The sequence below is a fragment of the Denticeps clupeoides genome, chromosome 7 (genome assembly GCF_900700375.1).
Source record: "Denticeps clupeoides chromosome 7, fDenClu1.1, whole genome shotgun sequence".
In the NCBI taxonomy this organism is placed as follows: Eukaryota; Metazoa; Chordata; class Actinopteri; order Clupeiformes; family Denticipitidae; genus Denticeps; species Denticeps clupeoides.
In genome coordinates, this window is record NC_041713.1 from 22,821,507 (window position 1) to 22,839,139 (window position 17,633).

At 44.1% G+C, this 17,633-nt stretch overlaps 1 protein-coding gene across 2 annotated transcripts in view; it reads right to left on the bottom strand.

Moving 5' to 3' along the window:
• Positions 1–12: 12 nt before the first annotated feature.
• cttnbp2 (cortactin binding protein 2) overlaps positions 13–17,633 on the bottom strand; it is a 38,401-nt gene continuing 20,780 nt past the window's right edge. The window contains exons 5-23 of one of the 2 annotated variants that reach the window (XM_028985215.1): positions 15,630–15,833; positions 15,329–15,428; positions 14,882–14,957; positions 14,051–14,266; positions 13,758–13,875; positions 12,077–12,340; positions 9,239–9,334; positions 9,036–9,115; positions 8,715–8,801; positions 8,482–8,581; positions 5,876–6,031; positions 5,545–5,726; positions 4,702–4,877; positions 4,409–4,617; positions 3,560–3,742; positions 3,398–3,449; positions 1,441–1,552; positions 1,198–1,317; positions 13–1,120 (exon numbers count right to left, since the gene is read on the bottom strand). In XM_028985215.1, the coding sequence (XP_028841048.1) occupies positions 773–1,120; positions 1,198–1,317; positions 1,441–1,552; positions 3,398–3,449; positions 3,560–3,742; positions 4,409–4,617; positions 4,702–4,877; positions 5,545–5,726; positions 5,876–6,031; positions 8,482–8,581; positions 8,715–8,801; positions 9,036–9,115; positions 9,239–9,334; positions 12,077–12,340; positions 13,758–13,875; positions 14,051–14,266; positions 14,882–14,957; positions 15,329–15,428; positions 15,630–15,833 (2,879 nt within the window). In that variant the 3' untranslated portion in view covers positions 13–772. Of the gene's footprint in view, positions 1,121–1,197; positions 1,318–1,440; positions 1,553–3,397; positions 3,450–3,559; positions 3,743–4,408; positions 4,618–4,701; positions 4,878–5,544; positions 5,727–5,875; positions 6,032–8,481; positions 8,582–8,714; positions 8,802–9,035; positions 9,116–9,238; positions 9,335–12,076; positions 12,341–13,757; positions 13,876–14,050; positions 14,267–14,806; positions 14,958–15,328; positions 15,429–15,629; positions 15,834–17,633 lie in introns of both variants that reach the window. The other variant, XM_028985214.1, reaches the window with a different exon arrangement.

Sequence of the window (17,633 nt, forward strand, 5' to 3'; positions counted from 1 at the left end):
TGGTGGTCCGGGTAACAGTGCAGTTTTTAATTGTGCTCGTTCTGAACCTCGTCAGATACGGATCAGACTGATTAACACCTCAGGTCCACTAGCGTCTCTTCTGTCCATAGAAACACTGGGTCAGAAATGCAGACAACGGGAAGAAAATTAAGTCGAATGAAGAAGTGTACACACTGCACTGATTCAGAAACCGGACCCACAAATAATAATTTAGAGTAAAGTGGGCAGGGGACAGTTAAAATACTGAAAAAGAAGTGTTTGCAATAACGTTACTTATTGCCACATTCTATTCACTTTGAAACAAGTGAAAAGTTATAAACAAAAATGTCATATTACAAACATGTACAATATTTTTTTGTCCTTTTCTGGAGTACTGTACAAGCATAATATCACATACACTAATCTATATACCATTTTATTTACATGTTTTTGGTAAACCCTGATTACTTTTAACAGTATTTAAATCTCGCAACTATTTAAACATAAAAACACTTTTATATCTGAAAATACTTAACAGCAAGAGAGGAAAGAAAATTGCTTGTTCTTGCTTTGATCCAAAACAAAGTCACATAAAAGTTCAAGAACGTCTAACTTTTCTTTGCTTCTGCGTTCCCTGCTGTTCTTATTTCTTTTTGATAGTGTAATTTATTAAAACTATGGTCCCAAGTACACAATGTCATATAGTGTAACAAGTACAGATAACAAGTACAAATACTAAACGACTGTCAGAATCGAACTTTACAACGTAATCGGTAGTTAACGGACGTACAACCTACTCCGGCTTTTTAAAGTAGTCATGCAAATTTGGGTTGAAGACCCAGATGTCCTCTCGGGTAGCTTGGTGGTTGTTGTGGGGCGGGTCCTGCCTTGTTCTGCTGCGTGCGGGAGCTCGGGGGCTGGGGTACGTGGGGGTTGTTGGTGGGAGGCTGCTGCTGCTGCTGCTGCTGGTGTTCCTGCTGGATCTGGGGCTCACACTTGCTCGCTGGGGACCCCTGCTGCTGGGCACAGGGAGCTGCGATTTGGGCCGGGTGGAGCGTCTCTCGGTGCTGGGCGTGGTGGCAGCGGATTGACTGAACGCCTGAACAGAGCTGTGGCGGTTCTTTGAGGAATTCTTGTCATTCTGCAAAAGAAAAGGAATCTTTCACAAAAGAAGCGGCGCTCAGTGGCCCAGCACCTGTATGGCCGAAGCGGGGGTACCGCTGCCCGTTGCAGCCGGCTGGGTGCCGTGTCGTGCCCGGTGTCATCTCTAGTGTGGATGAGAGCCTCATGACGGCGACACCTGGAGAAGGGGCTGAAGTCATCTCTGGAATGAGTGATCTGTATCGAGACATCACGCATGTAAGCGGCTACACGTCTGCGCAGACACACACTCCACAGCCCCAGCAAAGATGTCTGCTCGTTTTCATCACGATTTCAGAGTCCGGGCTGTGGAGGGGTTACCTTGCTTATGTCCGGCTCTGATTTGCTGGTGCACATGGACTGGAGTTCTCTCAGGAGATCGGTCTCATCATCGGAGCAAAGGGTGATGTCCTCGGGGTGTCCGTCATCATTCCTGACACACATCAAAAGTACCCATCTCATCACAGATATGAAATAGAGATAAACACACACAGTCTGCACCCTCAGGAAAGTCATGTCCTGCTGCAGTATGAGCTGTAAATTGTGTTAGGAACTGAGAATCAGGACTGAGTCCAGGAAGATGGTGGGACATCCAACCCTGCACTGACACCTACTCCACTCTCACTTTACTTTTTTGGTGGAGTTTTTCTTTGTGAACAGAAAAAGTCAAAGTATGTGTGGTCTGTCAGCAGGACGGCCTGTCAAAGCCCATTGAGACACGCTGTATGATTTTGAGCGAAATAAGAAATAAATGTTGTTGGAGATAAATAGTTCCTGCTTTAACTGAACTCGACCAGTTATTACCAACAGCCATTGGCACACATACTTGTGGGAGTGCGTTCATGAGGAGTGTTAAATCAGTGCCACACACAATACTCTCAAACGACATTTAAATTCTACACATTACCACTCCACACATTAGACCAGCATTACACCAGGTCTAGACAGGCCTCTGTCTCCACCTGCTGCATTTCAGGCCTAACTTCACAAAACCTTCACTCACACTCACAATAAATAACTAAATCAATAATGTTCAAGAGAATCAAGCAATAACATTACAATACAATTATAAAAAAAAAATGAATCACCTACAGCACCATAAAAAAAGGTCTAAAGAAAAGTGTAGATGAAGAGGATTTTTCTTTTTTTTAATCGGAATGAAACTATCGTAACCGTTCTGTACTGCTTTCATGACATTAAAATGTGTTATGTGTTTGCTTACATGCATATACAGTGGGCCAAAAAAGTATTTGGCAGCCACCAATTGTGCAAGTTGTCACACCTAAAAAGGTCTGTAATTGGAAGGTCCACTTCAACTGTGAGACACCGAATGTTTTAAAAAAATAAAATAAAAAAATCCTGAAATCACATTGTATGATTTGTAAAGAATTTTTTTGTATATGTTGCAGAAAATAAGTATTTAGCACCTACAAACAAGCAAGAATTCTGACACCACAAGACCTGTTACTTTAAGAAGCTCTTCTATTCATTTACAATTATAGCATTTACCAGACGCCCTTATCCAGAGCGGCATACGACCAGTAGTTACAGGGACAGTCCCCCCTGGAGCAACAGGGTTAAGTGTCCTGCTCAGGGACACAATGGTAGTAAGTGGGATTTGAACCTGGGTCTTCTGGTTCATTGCCGAGTGTGTTACCCACTAGGCTACTATCACCCTATCCTTCACTCATTACCTGAATTAATCTGTTATCTGTATAAAAGACGCCTGTCCATACCTTCAAACAGACTCAAACCTCCACCATGGTCAAGACCAAAGAGCTGTCTAAGGACACCAGGGAGAAGATTGTGCACCTGCACAAGGCTGGGACAAGCCAATCTACAACAGGGGCAGTGGTGGCCTAGTGGTTAAAGAAGTGGCCCCATAATCAGAAGGTTGCTGGTTCGAATCCCGATCTGCCAAGGTACCATTGAGGTGCCACTGAGCAAAGCACCGTCCCCACACACTCGTCTAAAGTTTTCCTGACACCATCTGGATGATCCAGAGGAGGATTGGCAGAATTTCATGTCAGAAGAGGGGAAAAATGCAGAGTTGCATCTCAAGAACACTATACCCACGGTAGTATTGAAGTGAATACCATTTTTCTGCACCATATACAAATAAATTCTTTAAAAATCTTACAAGGTGATTTCCTGTATTTTTCACACTGTCTCGGGACAACTTGCACAATCGGTGGCTTCCAAATACTTTTTTGTCCCACTGCAATTTTATTTACAATCTGTATGTGAGACACAACACACATTTAATGTAGGGGCAGACCTGGGAGAGCCCACGTGGGCCATGAGGTGGACAATCGAGCAGGACAGAGACCCTAGTGACAAGAAGTAGAAAACACTTTTAGTCCCAAATAAAGCTGAAACTCACAACACTGCAGTAAGTAAGTAAGTAAATAAATAAATATAAAAAGTCTGAAAAAATCACCTTCATGTAAAGAGCTGCTGGAGTTCCACAGAGGGGTGGGGCTAACCTTTTTGCGGGGGCTGGTGTTGGCGCGTCTCCAGGGCCCACTCTCCTTCCCCTTCCTCACACTCTTTTTACAGGAGAAGCCAATGGTTGACAGTGGAAACGTCCCACCCTTGAATTCAGACAGATGCCTGTCAATCTCTAAAAGACAAAAAAAACAGAAGTATGCAAGCATAAGTTATCAAATGAAGCCAATATTGAATATTTGTGCTTTGATATCCTAATTAAAACCTGAACGGAAGTCGGAGCTTCCATCTCACAAGGAAGCAGTGAGGTGCAGTGAGGGGAGCAGCGCTTGGGGACCAGACCTTGCTACCTCTGTGACATCTTGCTGGATGGACCATATCCATAACCTCTTGGCATCATCCTTTACACTATTACAGACTTTTCACTGGGGTCTTGTCATTCTGGGCTCTGTGGTGACTAATCCATATGTGAACCCCATACTTCCGGAACCACTGTATCTTTATTAGAGCCCAATGCATATTGCCATAGCCATCTTGACATATGCCTTCTTGACATATGTTTCATCAGAAGAAAAAAAGTAAACATTTTCAGTTGCAATTAAATTATCTATGTAATTGGGATTTGAACCCGCAACCTTCTGATTATGGGGCCGCTTCCTTAACTGCTAGGATACCACTGCCCCTGTAATACTTAAAAATACTTAAAGTAGCTCTGATTAAGGCCGTTTTCCCGACCACACTGCTTAGATTATGCTTTTAAAAATCCATTTAAAGGAACAAGCAACACTCTCCCTTTACATATCTCCAGGTCATCAGTTGTCTGTGAAACGTGTCCTGGTACCTGGGTGAGGCAGGGGGCAGCTCTGAAAGACTGCTTTATTCAGGAGGATGCTGAGCACCGCCCTTAGCACTGCCCTCTGGCCACAGCTAAGGCTCTTGTTGCTGCTGGGAGACCGTCTCTGAGCTGGAGAGCGCTTAGCCATAACCCTGGAGACCACGGCATCTTCCACACGGGGGACCACCACAGCATTCCACAGACGGGCCAACCATCTGGCTCACACACAAACACACACAACCACTGAAAACAATGAAACATGCCTAGTACATACAAAAGACATTGAAAACATGTCCTACTTAAAAACTGCCAGTGTCTGATCAGGGACAACAGGGCAGGACAGGAAGATGTGGGGACCCAGCAAGGCCTCAGGGGTCCCCAGATGAGACAAACAGGTGTTCAGCTGGTGCCACACTGAACACACCCATGCCAGGATCCTTCGCAGAGGGTCCTCAGACCAGACCTGACCCTGGGTCTACACAAAGACAGACAGGTGACAATATGGGGGGTTTAGTAAGATGCAACAGATGTAGAGTAGGGCTCGAAAAAAAAAATTCTCATGAAGATTAGAAACATACACTGGACTCTAGAACAGTGTAGATGTGTTCTCTGGAGTGAAGAATCCAGTGGACCAATAGATGAGCTTGGGTTTGGTGGATGCCAGGAGAACAGTGTCAAGTTTGGCAAAGGCAGTGTTTTGATGTGGGGTTGGACTTGCGTGCTTAGTTACAGTGAATAGAAATCTGAATGCTTCATATTACTATGTGGAAACCGCTTGGGGATGGCCCCCTTCCTGTTCTAACAGGACTGCACACCAACACACCATGCAACATCCTGCAAACCAGGCCTTCTTATCCAACATCAGTGCCTGACCTCACAAATGATCTTCTGGAAGAATGGTCAAAAATTTTCATAAACACACTCCTAAGCATTCCGAGAGCAAAGGATCAACTCCATAATAAAGCTTATGGACCGGGATGAATGGGGTGTCATTAAAGAATGGCAAACCAATACTTCAGGCAATTTAGTGGATATTGCTGAAAAAAAAAAAAAAAGCAATAGAAACACAAAAAAAACACGGAACCAAATGCACTCTGGTTGTCTACTGTCAGTGTAAAGTTGTGTAGTGGTATGCTTCTGACCTTGTGGAGAAGCTTACGACGGAGGTGACGTCCCAAAAGGCTGTGTACTGGCTCTGAGTCCCAGCGCAACTGCACCCACCGAAAGTGCTGCTGCAGACGGAGCTCTGCACCCTGGAGGCGGGGCTTCACCAGGGAGCCAATCAAGAAGCTTTGCTCAGGGAAGTAGTACAGCCCATCCAGGCCTGTGAATTTGACAGAGTGTCTTAGGACACACATTCACAGCTTTAACCTTTCATATATATTCTACAGAACAAAATCCAGTATGAAAAAAAACACATTCTATATTTGGTCATTAATACAAGTATATTACTATTTGTCTCTTAATTCTCACCATGCTGGGGGGACAGGGAGCAAGAGGTCCCACGGTTCTCCAGAGCTTCACAAAGATCACCCAGAAGCTCACACAGAGAACTTGCTCTTTCCAAGCCTTCCAACACGATTACCACAGAGCCACCTACCACACCCTCACATGCATGCACCAGGAAGCCTGTGAGAAAAAAAGTCGCTGTGACTGTAGGAGTGGACTGGTGGGTGTATGATTTGTGGTGAGTGTGTGGAGTGGTGGTGTATGTGTGGTTGGTTTGTAGAGTGGTGGTATATGATGTGTGGTTTATGTGGTGAGTGTGTAGGGTGGAGGTGTATGAAGTGTGGTTGGTTTGTAGAGTGGTGGTGTATGATGTGTGGTGAGTGTGTGGAGTGGTGTATGAAGTGTGGTGAGTGTGTGGAGTGGTGGTGTATGATGTGTGGTGAGGTGTGGAGTGGTGGTGTATGATGTGTGGTGAGTGTGTGGAGTGGTGGTGTATGATGTGTGGTGAGTGGTGTATGAAGTATGGTGAGTGTGTGGAGTGGTGTATGAAGTGTGGTGAGTGTGTGGAGTGGTGTATGAAGTGTGATTGGTTTGTAGAGTGATTGTGTATGATGTGTGGTTTGTGTGGTGAGTGTGTGGAGTGGAGGTGTAAGAAGTGTTGTTGGTTTGTAGAGTGATGGTGTATGACGTGTGGTTGGTTTGTAGAGTGGTGGTGTATGAAGTGTGGTGAGTGTGTGGAGTGGTGTATGAAGTGTGGTGAGTGTGTGGAGTGGTGTATGAAGTGTGGTGAGTGTGTGGAGTGTGTGGAGTGGTGTATGAAGTGTGGTGAGTGGTGGTGTATGAAGTGTGGTGAGTGTGTGGAGTGGTAGTGGTGTATGAAGTGTGGGTGAGTGTGTGGAGTTGGTAGTGTATGAAGTGTGGTGAGTGGCCTGGAGTGGTGTGGTTATAAAGTTCGTGTTTGGCTTTGTAGAGTTTGGTGGTGTACCTGATGTGTGGTTTTGTGTGGTGAGTGTGTGGCAGTGGAGGTGTATGAAGTGTTGGTTGGTTCGTAGAGTGGTGGTGTATGATTGTGTGGGTTTGTGCTGGGTTTGAGTGTGTGAGTGGAAGGTGTTGTATGAAGTGTGGTTGGTTTGTTAGATTTGAGTGGCTGGTATGATGTTGTGGTTTGTGTGGTGAGTGTGTTGGAGTGGAGGGTTGTATGAAGTGTGGTTGGTTTGTAGAGTCGGTGGTGTTATGATGTGTGGTTGTGTGGTGAGTGTGTGGAGAATGGAGGTGTATGAAGTGTTGGTTTGTTTGTAGAGTGATTGTGTATAATGTGTGGTTTGTGTGGTGAGTGTGTTGAGTGGAGGTGTATGAAGTGTGGTGAGTGGTGGTGTATGATGTGCGGTCGGTGTGGTGAGTGTGTGGAGTGGAGGTGTATGAAGTGTGGTTTGTTTGTAGAGTGATTGTGTATAATGTGTGGTTTGTGTGGTGAGTGTGTGGAGTGGAGGTGTATGAAGTGTGGTTGGTTTGTAGAGTGGTGGTGTATGATGTGTGGTTTGTGTGGTGAGTGTGTGGAGTGGAGGTGTATGAAGTGTGGTTTGTTTGTAGAGTGATTGTGTATAATGTGTGGTTTGTGTGGTGAGTGTGTTGAGTGGAGGTGTATGAAGTGTGGTTGGTTTGTAGAGTGGTGGTGTATGATGTGCGGTCGGTGTGGTGAGTGTGTGGAGTGGAGGTGTATGAAGTGTGGTTTGTTTGTAGAGTGATTGTGTATAATGTGTGGTTTGTGTGGTGAGTGTGTTGAGTGGAGGTGTATGAAGTGTGGTTGGTTTGTAGAGTGGTGGTGTATGATGTGCGGTCGGTGTGGTGAGTGTGTGGAGTGGAGGTGTATGAAGTGTGGTTTGTTTGTAGAGTGATTGTGTATAATGTGTGGTTTGTGTGGTGAGTGTGTTGAGTGGAGGTGTATGAAGTGTGGTTGGTTTGTAGAGTGGTGGTGTATGATGTGCGGTCGGTGTGGTGAGTCTGTGGAGTGGAGGTGTATGAAGTGTGGTTTGTTTGTAGAGTGATTGTGTATAATGTGTGGTTTGTGTGGTGAGTGTGTTGAGTGGAGGTGTATGAAGTGTGGTTGGTTTGTAGAGTGGTGGTGTATGATGTGCGGTCGGTGTGGTGAGTCTGTGGAGTGGAGGTGTATGAAGTGTGGTTTGTTTGTAGAGTGATTGTGTATAATGTGTGGTTTGTGTGGTGAGTGTGTTGAGTGGAGGTGTATGAAGTGTGGTTGGTTTGTAGAGTGGTGGTGTATGATGTGCGGTCGGTGTGGTGAGTCTGTGGAGTGGAGGTGTATGAAGTGTGGTTTGTTTGTAGAGTGATTGTGTATAATGTGTGGTTTGTGTGGTGAGTGTGTTGAGTGGAGGTGTATGAAGTGTGGTTGGTTTGTAGAGTGGTGGTGTATGATGTGCGGTCGGTGTGGTGAGTCTGTGGAGTGGAGGTGTATGAAGTGTGGTTTGTTTGTAGAGTGATTGTGTATAATGTGTGGTTTGTGTGGTGAGTGTGTTGAGTGGAGGTGTATGAAGTGTGGTTGGTTTGTAGAGTGGTGGTGTATGATGTGCGGTCGGTGTGGTGAGTGTGTGGAGTGGTGATGTGATGAACATTACCAGAGTTAATGAATGTCTTCAACAGCTGGGCTTTAGAAAGGTTTTCATCTACCTCCACCCTCACTACATCACAACTCAGCCCTGCAGCCTCCTGTCTGAACTGAACACACACACACACACACACACACACACACACACACACACACACACACACACAGGTTAATAAAGTCTGGGTAAACAATGGTCAAGCCAAAAGGCCGAACCCAGAATGTATAGAAAGCTGTTTTCAGTACCTTGACACAGTGTGAGATTTGATTGGCTATATACTCCTGGCAGCTGCCCTCCAGTCCATGAAAGATGACATTACGATACTGTTCCACCTGTGCAAGGTGAGCAGGAACCATAATCCCCATTAAAATGTTTAAATACAATAAGTCCACAGTGTGAAATTAATCTCCGTGATTCTTCTCCAAGCACTACTGCCTTTAATGTTTGCTACTCCACTGCAGGTGCATGTAAAAGGTTCACTGAGCCACAGGATTAAACCTGGATTCACACACAAAACCTGGCCAACGGAGCGTCATACTTTTCCTTCTGTGGGTGACTCAACTCACCAGGCGAGTGTAGTTCTGCAGTAGCTGAAGGGGAATGAGAGAATCGTACGCCAGCTCCTCCAAAGAACCCTCCGCCAGGCCTGCAGATTACATCATGAGGGAGAAAGCATTGAAGAGATTGTGTGTGGAGGAGGACATATCTTTGATGGAGAGGTGAGATTGACCTCACACTCACACTCTGGTGAGATTGACCTGAGACAGACCTTTGAGCCCGAGAGCGATGCCCTGGTTCAGGCGCTTGCGGATCAGGTCCCATGGAGACTGAGGCGGCTCTTCGCCTGGCAACCACACAATGTCACCTGAATACAAAACATACAGTAACACATTACATACATGAAGCTACAAAAAACCCACAACGGAACAGTTCTGTGCGTGTGTCTGCAGTGAAAGGAGGGCTGACTAATATGATTCTTGATTCTGATATCCACCCCATTGGCCCACCTCTTGAACCTGGTGTTATGACTGAAACGTTCATCAAAACAGGTTCCATTTCAAAATATAAAGTACTGTGGACAGGTTTTATGCAGGTGTGAAAAAAATGCTATAAACTAAGAATTTAACACTTTACAAAAAAGAAAAGTGAGCAAATGAAAATCTAAATCAAATCATTATTTGGTGTTCCTACCGTTTGCAGTCACACCAGCATCCTTTCTTATATCGGTACACACAGAAAGGGATTTTGTAGGATTATATTCTTGTACATAATGAATCAACAGTCATTTCCTGACTACTGGGACGCTGGTTTCTGGAGAAATAAGTCCAAAAGTGGTCTTCATGGGAAGAGTTGTAGCCAAAAAGGCACACCTCCAACATGGAAAGAAGGTCGAGCGACTCAGCTACACATGGCAACATATGGGTGCAGAAAAACAGCAGAAGGCAGCTTGTTCACTGAAAGCCTGGAGCACAATACATTAATGCACGGTGGAAGTTCCTTACGAGTGCGATAAAAATAATAAGAATTGGAGACGAATAAAAAGAGAGATGACAGGCAGAATAGCGTAGAGAAAGAGAAAAGAGCGAGACATGATGAATATATATAAAGAGAGAGGGAAAGAATCTGGGCACTGAGGATATATTCAGCATGGTTGCATGATGGATGTAATGCCAGGCCGACCTCCATTAGGCCAACCTCCACGGCAGGGCAGTGGTGGCCTAGTGGTTAAGGAAGAAGCCCCGTAATCAGAAGGTTGCCGGTTCGTATCCCGATCCGCCAAGGTGCCACTGAAGTGCCACTGAGCACCGTCCCCACACACTGCTCCCCGGGCGCCTGTGCTGTGCTGCTGTGTATCACAAATGACAATCACTTCACTTCCATTAGGTGCCACCACAAACTGGGCAGTAGGTCATCTGAAAGGGTGCCATGGTGTGTTTATGTGTGAATGTGAGTGTAAGAAAGAGAGAATAAGAGGAACGTACACAAGGTGATGGGACATTCGCCTCTTTGTGCCTTGGTCATATCCCTGAAGAACTAAGTAGAGATGATGCTTAGCTCCTGAAGGTCTTATTATACAATAATATACAATTCCAAAGAAAACAGGGAGTGAAAGGGGTGGTGGTGGTGTTCATATCTAGCCAATGTGCCGTGTTCCCCTGTAACTATTCATTTTACTCCTCCTGTTCGATTTCACACATCACATCCCATGACCTCCCAAAATTATTTTATTTGCAAATGTTTTTTTTTTCTTCCTCTGTCAGGTATACTGTTCCCTTGGTAAAAATGTTCAGAAATAAACATTTGATTAAGTTTTGGGTGTGTGTGCATGTGTCCTAGTGTCAGGGCGCCTTTCATGGCTGCCCACTGCTCACCAAGGGTGATGGTTTAATGCAGAGGACACATTTCATTGTGTCATCGTGTGCTGTGCATCATAATGACAATCACTTCATTTCACACCCTGTGTGTGTGAGGCCTGTTCAAGTAAGTGTGTGTGTTTAGAGTGACCTTTCACACACAAACTGCTCAAGTGCACAATTTACTGGTTTCAAAAGATTTGTAAAGTCATTCACACTGTGGCGATTCAGTCATTTGTAACGATCACACTGTCAACGCCGACTGACTGCCAGAGGATGCCCCCAAAATGCTGACAGGGAGAAATTAAAACGGGGCTGGGGGTCTGTATGCATTCGCGAGGCAGCAGCTGTTTCCCCAAAATAGCCGTGAAGACAACATGGGTCTTGTGCTGGTGTTGAGTGACACTAGATACAGACCATTGCAACAATCTGGGTCACACTACTCTACCCTGGCACCAAAATCCACTAGACTTAAAATGCAGACAAAAACTAGGACGAATGTGGCCACGTGCAACAAAACGAATTTTCAGTTCTAGATAACAAACCAATGGATGAAAACATCTAATTTATCTTTTCATCTTTGCTCTTTAAAATTGCAGGTGACCCTTCTGACTTGAGGTCTGGTGAGCTCTGAAGGTGGCCTGTGGTATATTGTGCCTCCAGACGTGCTTCTCCAGCACATCCCACAGATGCTTGATCACATTAAGAGCCGAAGAACCCACAAGACAAGTGAAAGTGGAGTGATTGTACACTGCAGCACAGCACACGGTGACACAAAAAAATGTGTCCTCTGCTTTTAACCATCACCCTTAGTGAGCAGTGGGCAGCCATGACAGGTGCCCGGGGAGCAGTGTGTGGGCACGGTGCTTTGCTCAGTGGCACCTCAGTGGCACCTTGGCAGGTCGGGATTCAAACCGGCAACCGTCTGATTAAAAAATGATTTTAAAAAAAATTCTAAACAATGATTTTGTACAGTGTGCACAATTTGTGGTAGAGTGGCCCCAACCGCCCCAGTTGTCCTTCCTGAATACATCCACTGTGCCTAGACCTTTAATCAACACACAGACCCCTGTGATAACAATGTTTTTATCCTATAGGAAGGAAGATGGAAGTTCATGGAGGACTCTACAGTACAGTTGGGCTGTGTGCTACAATAAATATTGCAGCATGCAATAAATACTAGCATCTATAAATCATTAGTATTTCTGCTCATCTTAATGTCAACAAAATACCAACTTATAGTAAGTACCTACCTATAGTCACTGTTGCCAAGCTCTCAGCAGATATGCCCAATGGTGTGCCAGTTGGGGCTGGAGCTCTCTCCCACAGGTCCCACCCCCCACACAGCAGCTGGAGGTGAGAGGTCAGCATCTGGGTCAAGCTGTGTGACAGCTCTTCCCAGCTTGTGTGCCGCTGTACTGTCACTGTGCCGATGGTTGGGCCATCCTCAAATAGGTCTGTAGGGCAGAGTCGCTGGCTAGGATTGGTGTGCACCCGCACCACCACACGGTAAGAGTCTGAGGCAGAAGAAATAATATTATCTATTTATAATACAATTTGTTAAAAGAACAAAAAAAAAAACATAAGTCCAGGGTATCTGCAGGTTTAGGAAAGAAAAATTTTAAGGCAACTTTCATCAAATTTAAGACCCTGCATCAGAGTTTAGTTTCAACTACATTTGTCCAATGGCCAGAGTTGTCAACAGACACTGTATTTTAGGCTCTTCTAAAATAAAATATTAATTGTATTTTATCTTAAGTAATGAATTATCATCAGGCATCTTAAGTATTCCTTTCCTGCCGATGTCAATGTTAACAGATTACCTATACAGCAGTACTATTTTCTTGTTTGTTCTGTATGTAAACCTGGAAGTGCGCAGCAGATTACTGACAGATTGAAGACTTTTTCATTTGATTTTGAAAACAAATAAACATAGGAATATAGTTTTCCCTCCTTCCTAGGCTATTAATGATTCAGTCATATCAGAGACAGGGACAGGGAGAAGATAGGGAGAACTCCCACTCTCACAACACATCAGCTGGCAAGTGCAAAATTTAGAGGGCTAGCTCCATAGATGTCCATTCATTTTTCCATCAGGGGCCGGATGGAAAGCTCTGGTGAAACTGCTAATGTCCACTAATTCTAATCTCATACACAAATACAAAATGCTTGCTAAGTTATTTAGAGGTTACCAGTAAAAGAATTTGAGTCTGGAGTATTTTAAAGCTTTAAACTTTAAAGATTACTAGTCATTTTAATGATATTTAAGACCTTACTTCTGGATTTAAGGATCTGCGAAAACCCTCTAGAGCACAACAAAGAATGAAATCAACAAATAAATACACTTAAATACTATAATATTAATTTGGAACTGGTGCAGGAGGAATTGGATGCAGGAGGTGAGGTCGTTATTTAAATGAATGTCCCCTGTTGAACAGGACATACGCTGCACTGGCAAAATGCTATTTCATCTACACCAATGCAGTGAGTGCCTCCTCACAGTCATGTCAGACACTCACCACATGGTTGTGGTGTTTTAGAATGGTCAAATTAATCACACATTACACACATTATTAAACACTGAAAGGATAGTGGATAACTATCAGAAGTCATATTGTAGAAAACTCAGCTCTGTTTAACAGCACTTCCACATGCACGGCCAAAACTTTGGACTAAACAGCTAGGTGGCCATTAGACAGCCATATGTTAATGAGACTAATCGTAAAGTCCTTCTGCTAGGACTATTTGAATGAACAGAATGACCACACTTTTCCCATGAAAGCAAATGGGAAATTCAAGTCTTCAAACACAAAATTGGAAATGGACTGAAATAAATGTTGTGGCATTGTATAATTTCACAGTGAATGCACACGGTAATCAAAGGTAATTCTTGGAAGATCAGTCTACATCAGTCTAAACATCCATAGTCCTCACAGAGATTCTCCAGCAGGTCTTTGCAATCATCGGTGGCCACATCGTGGATTGTGCGGCTGCACTTGTCCCTCTTTTCGATGTCTTGTTCGCTGTGGGCACAGAGGAGCCCCAGACAGTCCTGTAATGAGAGGGTAAATAACTGCATGTTCAGTAGATACCAGACAGCCATGACATCATTCTGCTAAAAACCTGTGTACATATTTGGATCTAACGGATAAAAGCAACCTGACACACTAACAGGAGTTAGCTTACAGCATGTGCTGGATTCTTGGTTACAACATAAATTCCCTGACCTTTAAGCCCCTGGCGGCGGCAATATGAGCAGCAGTCCAGCCATCTCTATTGATCTGGTTGAGAAAGGAGGCATGTGGGTGGAGTGGAGGAAGATGAGGAGAAGACTGGGGATGAGGGTCACCATGTGGCTGCTCAACTCCTGGGTGGCAGAGGAGCACCTGCACAGCGCCCAAATGTCCTGAACTGACCGCAGCATGAAGTGCTGTGCAGCCGTCCTGTGACACACACACCAGATTAAATGTATGATAAAAGTACCGCTACTGCCAAAAAAACATTAAGGTTAGAATACAGATTATTCAAGACCATTCTAAATGGAATTAAATGTCCAGTTGCAGAATTACTAACAAAATTCATTTATGTGCATTTACCCACCTGCAGCAGTTCACATTGCTATTATGCAGAACACTTCTGCTTTTCATTTCCATGTTATATAATCATACAAAGTTAACATTGCCAGGCTCCAAAGGCACAACTTTGGAAAACCAATATACAATATGCCATTATAGACTTATATAATATCTTAACAATATTAGACCTTGAAAGACTATGTAGACACCCTAGAAGAGATATATGTTGACATATAGACAAATCAGTTCACACTGAAAGATTTAAAAAATATATATATATTTATGGTTTATTTAATGACTGGACCAGTCATTAAGACTTCCACATGTACTGTAGATGGGGTTATGAGTAAAGTTACTGAGTTTTCTGATGGCGCGCTGCTATTATATTGTGACGATAAGGAGCCTTACAGAGGCAGTGTGTGTGCGGTCAGCCCCTGCGTCGAGCAGAGCTCTAACACACTCCACGCTTCCGGTCTCACTTGCCAGGAACAGAGGCGTCCGTCCTCCTGGTGCCACCACATCCACATTGGAGGTGTAGGCCACAAGAGCTTCAATACACCTAAATATACACACACAAAGCACCACGTTAAACAGTCATTTCTATATGATATTTAATGTATTACCTGCCTGTCTCACTTACAAAAATATAGTAACAATACTACAACGGGTCACAAAAATACTCAGAACGCTGTTAAATTACAGTCATGGTTAGAACTTTACATACACTCATTGTGGACATTAATGTAATGCTAACTCTACTGAGAAAGCATGGACTAATCCAGGAAAGCATCCAATTCTGCCAAGAATAGTGCAATAATGGCAATAACGATTGTTGATTGTTACCAAAAGAGTCAATGAAAATGACATCAGAACACAAAAACAGATCGTGCGAGGAAGGGTGGGCACAGGAGATGGACACCGCAGACCCACCCATGGTGGCCGTGTGACGCAGCTGTGTGTAAAGGCGTGAATCCAATTTGGTCAGGAACATCAGCAGCCACGCCTGAGCTCAGCAGTAGCTTAACGCAGTCTGAGTAGAGGGGACAAGGGGAGACAAGGGGGCACAGATCATTCATTTATCCCTCCATTCCCTTATGGAGAGGTTGTTATTACACCAGGCTTCACATCTAACCAATTAGCACAACGTTTCTATGCATTTACAAAATGTCTATGTTATCTGTAAATAATATGCTCAGTGTCATCACGTTATACTGTTTGAGACATTCTGTACCTGTGTGTCCATTTCGAGCAGCAGAAAACAAGGCAGAGGTCCGTTCTAGTTGTAGGTGACTAATGTCCGTTGTTGGATCTTGGTTAAGCAGCATTGACAATAAAGTGACATTTCCCTGGGAAGCAGCTTGGAGGAGGGTGTGCCCGTCATCCAGGGGGACGGGGTCACCGCAGGTTAGCGGGGGGACTATGGAGGGACACCAGCCTGAGAGTTAAAATCAAAGAGTTAAAGTGCTTGCTGTTGAGGTCAGAGTGAAGACAGAGTTGGGGTGCTGAGCCAATACCGGTTCTCTAAGAGCAAAAACGTCACCATAGCAAAAGATGGGGACACCACAACTCACACCTGTCCATGGTCCTACTGTCCACTGAAGCCACAATGAGTCCATGTTGCCAGACTGTGCGGCTGAGACCACAGTTGATGTTAGCTCATTGTGGCTTCCGTACTTTCTTTACAGTCAAATGCTACATTTTAATTGGAAGACTGTGAAAGCATAAATGTGAACTGATTGATGATGTTCCTGTTTGAGAAGAAAACAGGTTTAGGCTCAACATGTGGAGTACATGGCCCATGCGCTTTCTACCTCGGTGCTTTCATGACAGACTCATAACGCATCACCAGGTAAACTGTACATTTATAGTTAGCCTCTTGTACAGCAGATTGGCTGCTGAGTACTTAATATTGCATGTGCAATGGGATAAGCACCGAAGGTAGAGAACACCAGATAAACTCTCAGTTAGTTAAATTACCATTAAAATTTCAACAAAAAGATGAGATTCAGATCAGGTTAAGTAAGTCACAGTCATGACGAAATCAATGTTCTAACAAATCATCAGCGTGTTAGTGGATTGCAGAGAACAGAACAGTCGTGAAAGAAGGGAGAGATTTTACTGTTATTGGACCACTGCAAGCCACGCTAATTTATTTCACAAGTACATCTTTTCATTTAGGTGAACTAGAAACTTGCTATAATGGATGGTTTTAAGACCATCTCTTGATGTGTAAAACGGGGGCCAATTTTTTATATGAATTTGAGTGTGCAGTCCTGTCCAAAGGTTGAGAATGACACAAATACTGTATTTCACACAGTTTGCTGCATCTGTTGCCATGAACATGAATTTAATCCCCCAAAAAAAGACCTGCTGAGATCATTTCAGTGAAACTCTCGTGAACACAAGTGAGTTTGTTGAGGAGGCTGGATTGAGATAGAATAGCAGACTGGATGATTTAAATCATTGTTTTTTTTCTCTGTTAAGCAAGGAAACATGTGCAGTCATCATTGCGTCGCATAAAAAGGGTTTGACCTTTAGATTGCACTTAAATTAACCATTTATCGAATCAAAGAGTTCAGGAAAGATGTTAAAGTGTTGTGAAGAAGGTTTCGCGGAACAAGAAAGAGGATTCAGCTGCAGGATCAGAGTGGCAGCAGGTGTGAGGGCATCTGCACACACAGTGAAGGCTTTTCGAGGACGGCCTGGTGTCAAGAAGGGTATTCTACAAAAGTACAGGGATTGGACTGCTGGGGACTGGGGTCAAGTCATTTTCTCTGATGAAGCCCCGTTTGTTTGGGGTGTCTGGAAAAATGATTGTCCTGAGAAGAAAAGGTGAGCGACATTATCTGTCCTGTCTTGTGCCAACAGTATAGCATCCTGAGACCATTCATGTGTGGGGCTGCTTCTCATCCAAGGGAGTGGGCTCACTCATAATTTTGCCCCAAAACACAACCATGAATAAAGAATGGTACCAAAACATCCTCCAACAGCAACTTCTCCCATCCATCCAAGAACAGGTTGGTGAAGAACGATGCCTTTTCCAGCATGATTGAGCACCGTGCCATTGAGCCAAAGTGTCTTAGGGAGCAAATCACCAGGAAACTCCCCAGAACTTAATCTAATTTAGAACTCAAAAGAGGTGGGTGGAAAAAGAAAAACCCACAAATTCTGACAAACTCCAAGCAGTGATTATAAAGGAACAAGTCACCATCGGTCAGGATTTGGACCAGAAGTT